The 9,182-nt window shown below is 45.7% G+C and overlaps 1 protein-coding gene across 1 annotated transcript; it reads left to right on the plus strand.

Annotated features, from left to right (window-relative positions):
- The first annotated feature begins 239 nt into the window (after nucleotides 1-239).
- meox1 (mesenchyme homeobox 1) lies at nucleotides 240-7,987 on the plus strand. Its single transcript, XM_047610083.1, has 3 exons — nucleotides 240-1,348; nucleotides 5,020-5,192; nucleotides 7,287-7,987. The coding sequence occupies exons 1-3, from the start codon at nucleotides 847-849 to the stop codon at nucleotides 7,407-7,409; spliced, it is 798 nt and encodes a 265-aa protein (XP_047466039.1). The 5' UTR covers nucleotides 240-846; the 3' UTR covers nucleotides 7,410-7,987.
- The last annotated feature ends 1,195 nt before the right edge of the window (nucleotides 7,988-9,182 follow it).

A 9,182-nucleotide genomic window follows, 5' to 3' on the forward strand; every position in this document is an offset into this window, starting at 1 on the left:
CAGAGGGAAAAGGTTAGTGTTAACTTTCCTCTAAAGGGTGTCAAGAGAGGAAACTAAATTGGGTGTCGGAAAGCGCTAAGGAGCTGAAATAAGTCGGGGTCCCCAGCTCCCAAGTGGGTGGGTGCCTGCTTTATACTTTTCAGACAATGTCCCTTTAAAAAAAAAAAGCTCCATGTCTGGAAAGCCCATTAGATGTGCATATAAAATTTCCCCTGTGATTAATAGTTGATGAGGCAGGGTTGGTTGGAGGGTACTACCAACATGTGGCCGGCAGGGCTCCTCCTCCCCGGTCTCACGTTACACTCCATAAACTTGCCACTCTTTCCCACCTATATGTTTAAAAAGGAGGAGGGCTCGCTTGTCAAGAATGCCTTAGAAGAGTTGTGAAAACAGCCAGCCCGAGAAGGGGAGTCTAGCAGTTGCGGATGCAGCTCTCCCGCCGAGCCACAAGCCAGTCAGAGCCTTGAAGGAGAGGGTGTGTGAGAGCAAGACAGAGGAAAAGTGTGTGAGAGTGTGTCAGGACCAGAGGCTCCGAAGGACGTCACGCACACACGCACGTACGCACACACACTCACACGCACGCACACACACTACGAGAAGAGAGGGGGGGGAACGCACTGTCACAGGAAGGCGTCTATCCTCGCGCGTTCTGGGCTGTGGGAGAGTCAACAGCTCTGACAGAGGCGAGTGTTCATGCAGTGAGATGATGATGCGCAGCTGAAGTGGATATTTTTTTTTTTTAAAAAGATTTCAAGTCTCCGTCTCGAATATCTGAAGGAGGTTTCCGACTTCTCCTCCGCCCGGGAAGAGTGAAAAAGACTTCAAATCAAGTGTTTTTGCATCACCATGGATCAGCCAGCCAGCAGCTGCATGCGGAGCGCCCATCCCAGCAGCCCCATCTGGGGTTGCATGAGGAACCCTCACTCGGGCGTCCCGGGGGCCAATCTGCAGTCGCCCTACCAGCAGGCCCCTTTCTCCCTCCACCAGAAGCCCGAGTTCCTGGCCTACACGGACTTCTCCAGCTCCTGCCTGGTGCCGAGCGCGCCGCACGCAGCCTACCCCCGCGACGACAGACTGTACCAGGAGAACCAGGGGGGCTACCAGAGGGCCGAGTGGCAGTTCAGCCCCTGCGAGACCCGGTTGAGGGCGCCCGAGGCCTGCCCGCCCGTCGCCCCCGCGGTGGTGGTGGGCGGCGGCGGGAGTGGAGGGCCTGAGCTGGACAGTGTAGTGGGGGACAGGCTGCCGGGAGCCGTGCCCGGGTGCATGGAGGGAGAGTACTCGCCCCAGAGCGTGGCGTCCGCTGACTCGGACAAGAAGAGCTCCAGTAAGAGGAAGAGAGATGTCACAGGTGAGTGTGTGGGCAGGGAAAGATGGAGAAAAAAAAAAACTCCCCACAAGAGGTTTTTCAAAGAAATCTTAATATATTTATTAGGGATATTAAAAGTGTGTTGTACACCAGTGTCTGTCCTTATGGAAATCTAAAGGAAAAAAGTAGAACAAATTCATTTTGACTAAGTATGCATCCAAATTCTTATTTGTTTAAGTATTTTTTTGCAAAATCTTTGGACACAAGTGTAACAAAGATAAAATAAAAAATGCGTCATATATTTAAAAAAAAAAAGCAACAAATATACCATTAAGGTGGAGGACGTCTTCCGTGGCCTGTGTCAGAGCTGGCAGCGGCTCAAATTCCCTCTATTTCCTCACCGAATTCACCTTATGGCCGCACTCTCATCAGATCACTATGCGAAAGGTGAGTAGGTGACAAGACTTTTGTGTTCAAGACACACTTTAAGTAGCAGTTGCATCCTCTTATTGTTCAGGAGCAAAAAAAAAAAACGCCCAAAGTGATTTATGGGGGCGTCCGAACGGTGCATTCTGCCTCTGTATCCGTTGGAAGCAGACCATTGTTTTATACCAGTAAGGCCACATTAAAGATAAAATATGGGTGTGAGATGGAGGGGAGGAAATGCTTTAAAGCATCACAGGTGTATTGGTGAAATTAACTTCTGCCCAGTCCTGCTGCAGATCTTTGTAAATGAGAAAGCAGTTTATTGCCTGTAAAAATATGCAAGTTATTTCCAGAGCATCTTCCCTCTGAAGAATGACTTCATGCATCCTCACGAATGCGCCATAAGAAGTGTTAAACGAGCAGTATTGTATTTGCTTTTGGATCATGGTGTAATTTATTCCCCCGTCATGTTTCACACTTTCTAATTAGGCAGCAAAAGTAATCGATAGCCGTGACGGGCTGAACCCTTCGGATGTAACATTATCAGCAGCAGACCAAAGGAGATTTAGACTTAAAGTGAAAAAGTTTTAACACTCCTGAATTTCACCCTCCCTAAATAAAAAGTGCTTTTGACACATGCGCAGCGTTCAGGTTTCACTCGTGGAAACTTTTTCCGTCCATAACATAATATAAGGCCGTCAGTATATTTCCTGCAAATTGTAAATGAGATCTGGTTGAGGAGAGAAAACTGGGTTTACAAATCTTGATATTTAATCCGCTCAGAGGAGTAGATGGGTGGAGTTTGCTTCATCATAACAACACGCATCGCGTTGAGTACATTTTCCACTAGTACGACCGGATGTGTCCAAACCCAACACACCAAAATAATTATTTGGAAGGACTGCATGTCCGATGTACGCAACCGTCATGAGTCTAACAGAAACCGAGGAGGAGGTGGGGAGGTGGGGGAGTACCCCCACCACCCTCCGTTTCTTACCTTATCCTAACCTCCACTCACTACGGCTGAAAACATGCCAGACCACGTCTGGTAAAATCACTTTCCTGTGAGCCCACTTCTTACATTCTTATCCATTGACATTTTCCTGTCGTTAAGCCGTAACACAATCTCCCACTGAGTGCATGCAACATGTCTGACCACTACATCAGCTCTTGGTTTCAAAAAAAAAAAAATGAAAGGGAGAGCCTTTCACATTTGAATTGACTAGCTGGTAGAAGAGCATATATTAGGAAAATGTCCTGAAGGCACTGCCGACACAGCTGCTGTACAGTCTGCGTTTTGCGCGTCTGTGTTTTAAACTGATATGGGGATGTGGTGGAGCGCGAGTGACGTTTCCAAAACCGAAATGATGATCTGATCTTGACCTCCATCCAAAGTCTGACGATTATAATGCAGCGAAATGTATATGAGCAGCCTCCTGTTAGCGACCGAACATGGCTGCTTTTAGTTGCTCTTAATATCGACTTCTGACGACTACACGCATGAGTCCAGCTTCACTGTAACACTCAACAATATTCATATTTACGACTATTATATTATAGGGGTTAAGTTTTCTTTTTGCTGCAAACATTTTTAGTAAAGTAATTGTCAAAAATGAAACTCTGAATCATCCACCCCAGTGTGTGTAAACAGTAGGCTGGCGTTTCTTATCTGCTTATACTTAAAAATAGCTCACACACAAGTTTTAAACGATTAAATCGCGTTAAAGCTGCACCTACACTGTATTTTATGACTTACTACATGTTGCTGTTCGTTTACACCTACATGATAAACTGATACAGTTTGACTTTAAACACTTAATTATCGGATAACTGCACTAAAATGCCAAATAAGGAGATTTGCAGATGAATCGCCTGCCTCCAACTCCAACAAGCACCCAAATTGTTGCCATCAATCATACACGTAAACTCGCCCGGAGTTTTTTTTTTTTTTTTTTTTTTTTTTACTTCAAAACCATCGCTTCTTCCCAACCGCTTTGATTCGGCCCTGATTAAGACGAACTGCTTTTGCACCGTCCACCCGGAAAGGCACCAAATGCTGTTTGCCTTTTGGGGACCCTGCTGGGCGCCGAAGCGTTCTCCCCGCAAGTTTACGGCCTCCGGCTGTGCAGGATATTTATTGGGGGGCCTGTTTAGTGAGGGCCGGTGTGCGCCCTGCCAGGTGTTCGGGTCTGACCAAACCTGCTCGGAGCGGGGCCGCGCTGCACCGCGCCGGCACGCTCAGGCCAAAGCGTCATTAATGTCACTAGGAGAGCAAGCGAGAGGGTTTTCCATCAGCACGGACACTCGTTCACGCACATATATATAAATATATATGCATATATATTTATATATGTCCTGGTCTGCCCAGTCACATCTGGACCAGGTACTGCAGAACTGGCCCAGTTCTCTGGCAAACACGGAGCAAAACTTCTCACTTTGACAAATTAGAACCATTTTCATGAGATTACATCAGCTGCTGGTGTCACTACCAGCGCACAATTATTACCCAAGCGCGTTCCTTTCAACAGAGAGAGAGGGGGGAGAGTTTTTACTGGAAGTTAAAATGTATATAATTATCCTGGTAAATGAAGTTTAGAATACAGCCAAACAAAGACGGGGCAGACACGTCTATAAATATGAGCAATAAACTTCCTTGAACTGGATATTCACTAATCAAGTTCCTTTAAAACAGGAACTGATGGCTGAAGAAAAAATGTGACCGGCCGCCATATTCATAGAGATATCTCGGAATGACTTCTCCGCTGGGAAATCTCCTGACACACACACACACATACACGTAGGTCTCGGACCTGGACACATCCGCACCTTTGTTCTTTTGTTGGAGGCTTTAACGATGTTCCGCCGCATTCCTCTCCTAACTCAGTCCCTCTGTGGCTGGTTTGGTGGCCGCTGCTCTCAGATACCCCTCCCAACCCCCTGCACCACGCTCAGATGAGGAAATGTGGAGTTTATCTCTATTCACAGACAAGTGAAATGGGTGAAAACGCACGTGCGAATAAACAACGCGCATGCGAAGACGCATGGCGCAGGTGAACGGGGCCCGCAAGGTCAGGCCAGGGTGGTCTCTTTTTTAAAGCGCTGGTTTAAGTGTTTACTATATGAGGGACCTCCCACTGAAGGGCCTTTGGAGTTGGGGTTTGTTGGTCCGAAAGGTCCTTAAGGTCCGTTTAACGGTTAACTGGAGGCGGGAGAGCTGATTCGAGTCGGGTTAGCTGTTGAATAAACCTGGAAAGCCGAGTGTGAAGGGTGCTTGCTTTTCTCCGCAGATATCCAGGAGTCCAGTTTTAAGGTGGATTCCAGCTGCAAGGCCCGGAAAGAGCGCACAGCGTTCACGAAGGAGCAGCTGAGGGAGCTGGAGGCCGAGTTCACCCACCACAACTACCTGACCAGGCTGCGCCGCTACGAGATCGCCGTCAACCTGGACCTCACAGAGAGACAGGTACCACACCTCCGCCTCTCGCGTGCCGCTCTGAGTAGGGCGGGGACGGACGTTTCAGGGGTTTATACCGGGATGGCCGCCTTTTAAACAATCCCTTTCTTCTATTTATGCTGTCAAACTTTTCCACCCGCCACATTTCTGTATGAAAATGGATTCGCATTAGGAGCGTAAAAAAAATGGAACCAAATAAATCAAACCGTCGTCACGTATTTGAGGTATTCCAAATGTCTCTTCTTACTAATGCGTAAACATGCTGCATACAAGGATTTGAAGCACAATGAACATTTTTTTCCAGAGTACTTTTCATGCTGCGGTTCTAGCAGGATGACGCGCGGCTTTAAATAAGTGCAACGGCAGCTCCGGGCTCGACTGGACCGGGGCGAACACGTGCCGATGCCGCTGGATGAAAAAAAAAAAAAAAAACACACACAAAAAAAAACCCCGGCCTGCCTGTCGGGCTCTGCGTCCCAGCTCCTCCTAATGAGGCCACGGTGCCACAGTGACCACACATGCAGCCGGCTCCTGCTAAATCTATTTCCCAGATCCCTGAAACACACACACACACACACAGATGTCCAGACGCACACACACGCACACACACACACATAGCCATCTTCACTCAGAGCTCCTCCTGCAATTCAGCGTTTTTTCCAGCTCGTCCTACGCGCTTTGGCGCCTCGCCGTGCTTTTCGATCGAAGAGGCTACAGAAATGTGGGAACAGATTCGTCTGAGCCCCAGAGCTGCGGGGGAAGATGCTTGGTGGGATGCGGGGAGGTCGCCCAAAGCTTCCGTGAGCCGCACACAGGTTGGATGAGCGCGGAGGAATAAATTAGAACACTTAACCCGTTTGCAAGAAGTTATTTTATTTAAACATAATCTAATATCTTCTTAATTTGATGTGTGTTGTATCTCATTCATCTCTGCTCACAATGTTAATGCTAATTCATAACCACGAAAAGACTATTTTGACTTGTAAATACTCACTATTGGGCCAAAGCTATTTACAGATCTGTGAAAAACAGTTGCCAAGTATGTAGAGTTTATTACTGCTTGAGTAACGTATGTTAAGAATTATATTGTTAGCCTAATAGCATAATTGCCTAAGTCATATTTGAATGTTTTCAGAAAACCAGAAAATGTTTAGCATATTAGTATTTTACTGCTATTGCAACAGTAAGTCAAAAAATGACTTAGGCAGTTACAGGTTTAGGATATATACGGATACGTTCGTACATTTTTCTAAAACGTCTGGGTGAACATTCATACAAATGCTTCCCCTGGAGTTTTTTTTTTTCTCTCAGTAATTTTCTCGAGTCTCAGGAAGCATGTGTTTTTGCAGCTATTACTGGCCGGACAGTCCAAATATGAGCTCACTCTCATTTCAGCGCGGCGCAATGATACAGATGAGCACCGTCCTCGCTGCGAGTACAGTAAACTCACATCCTGTGTAGGCCGACTTCCTGACAGTTGACTCCCGTGACCCCGCCGTCCATACGATACTCTCTGCCTGCGCTCGGAGGGATTTTCGAGCCAGGACCGGGAGCTTTGTACTGACAATTCGTGCTCTTTGCAAGCCCAGCGCAAACCGAGCGAATTTATGAACTGCGCTGGGAGATTTGTGGGGGATTATTTGTCCGTTTTTTCTTCTTTTTTTTTTAATGCTGACCGTGTTGTAAATTTTGCAAAAAATTGCAAAATGGAGAAGAAAGCCACAGTGATCCTGTTACAAGTTCAAACAAAGTGAAGAAGTCTTCACTGTGAGAATGGAATCTGTTGTTTTCCTATTGTCTCAAGGCATTGTGCAGAATGTATTTAGTTTTAATTGTTACTAGTAGATCTAGGGCAACTTGTGATAATTTTTTCTCATTAATTTGATTAGATTTCTAATATTCTGTCAAACCATAAATACTCCTTTTACAATCATAATACACACAACACAAACCAGCAAAACCCTAACCCTAACCCTAAACCCGAACCCCTTCTCCTTATAATAAATGTCTTAATAGATATGACAATTATCTATTATCCCCTGTTACTCAAATCTATTCGTTTTAACTTCCTGCAGTGCTAACGTAACGCTTTCTTTACTGCAGGTTAAAGTCTGGTTTCAGAACAGGCGGATGAAGTGGAAGAGAGTGAAGGGAGGACAGTCGGCTTCGCCCAACGACCAGGAAAACGATGACATAGACTCGGCGGCCTCGCCCAGCTCCGAATGAACGAAGCGACGGTCGTGGACGCGCCGAGGCCTGGCCTGGGGTCGACTGGACACCGATGCAGACTTGTTTTCGTGGAGAGTCGGCGGGCAGGATCGAAAATCATTCTAGAGACTCACTGAGCTTCCTCCACGTCTTTATCTGTTGTAAATAGATCTATGTCCATAATGAACTGCATTTTGATACACTATTGACAAATACTCTGGGTTTAAATATTATATAGCTGTAACTTGTGGTCAAGGTCCTTGCAGCCGCCTTAAGGCGAGTGATGACATATCAGGCTGTGATGTGATTGTGTTTGAGTGCATCCCATTTGGTTCCAGTAATGTAATCATGGCCTTTGACGCTTGACTACAACCACCTGGGAAAAAGCAGACTGCACAAGTGTAGCCAAGCCGTGAGTGCCTCCGAATCTTTTTTTTTTTGAATTTGTCTTTTTCCTAGAACATAGTATTTTTTTTTTTTTTTTTGTCCTGTCAGGCGTTTTCTACTTCTCTTTTTTATACGATTTGAATGTTATTGATAAAACACAGATGTTGACTGTTTCTGCAAATAGAATAAATCATTTTCTGCAAAATGGGGAGCATATCTTGATAATTTCTTCCACCTGCACCGGTGGAATCGGGACCGGACAGTGGGTTGGCTGATGGTTTTATCACGTGCGGCCCTTTTGGGTGAGATATTACGGGGCTACAATTGCTATAACAAAATAATTACAGGGGGGGTAGTTTGCTTCCATTTGCTTCTGATGTTGGCAGGTGTGTGTGTGTGTGTCTGTGTGAGGATGCCAAAGTGTATTTGTGCTGATTCCAGAGATGCTGGTCATATAGATTTTCTAAAAGACCTGGTTTAGCGATCAATCCGCACATGCACAAAATATTCCTGTTTACGCTCAACAGGATATTTTCCCAAAGTTTTCCATTTGTGCGGCGGATTTCCTTCCACTCTTTCATTCCTTCAGCCACCTTCTGGAAAAGTTCGAGGCCGAGATACGTGTCCAACGTACCTGCTGCTATCCAAGTTTTTCATAATGTTTAAAAGTATTTGTGTTTCTCCTTCCAACGCGAAAATGTGGGATTTTCTTTGTGGGCACGCATGCGTGCATATCAACTCCAATTCCGCAAGCTGACAGTTGAAGTTTGATGTGGAAACCAGCTGGCGATAAACGGGCAAGAGGTCGTACGCAGGGAGAACCCCAGGTGAGAGGAGGATTGCGAACGCTTCGTGTACATGCCCCAAGTAAGTTCGCAAAAATCCGGCTAAGTATTTCACGTGTGAGGTCTAATTTAGACAATCCAAGCCGGCCGTGATGTTTACGTGACCTGCATCAAATTTGGAAAACTGCCATGCTCAGAATAACAGAACGGTGGCGGTTTCAACTAGTTGGAAATGAACCAACCAATCAGGGCTTTGTAGGCGTTGATATAAAAAAGGACGACATTGTCTTCATGTGCCAGAGATATGGCGTTAAAACATTAAAGAAGCACTCATTTATATTGTAATGGATTATCTTCCTAATATAAAGTGTTAAGGACACTGCAAGATACACTAACATACAAATAATGTTTAGGTTCTTTAAACTACTCTGATGTATTGTGTTTTCATTGTTAACTCAGTGTATAATTCATGCAGAGCAACAAACTACCTTCTGACTGTAAAGAGAATTTGCAGGAATTTAGAAGATAATATTTTTCCCTGAGGGCTTCAAAGCACAGCTTGTATATCGCCGGGCTACCAGAACCATGACGTGTTTATGAGCGAGTTTAGAAATCCCCA

The sequence above is a fragment of the Mugil cephalus genome, chromosome 16 (assembly GCF_022458985.1).
Source record: "Mugil cephalus isolate CIBA_MC_2020 chromosome 16, CIBA_Mcephalus_1.1, whole genome shotgun sequence".
Taxonomy (NCBI): domain Eukaryota; kingdom Metazoa; phylum Chordata; class Actinopteri; order Mugiliformes; family Mugilidae; genus Mugil; species Mugil cephalus.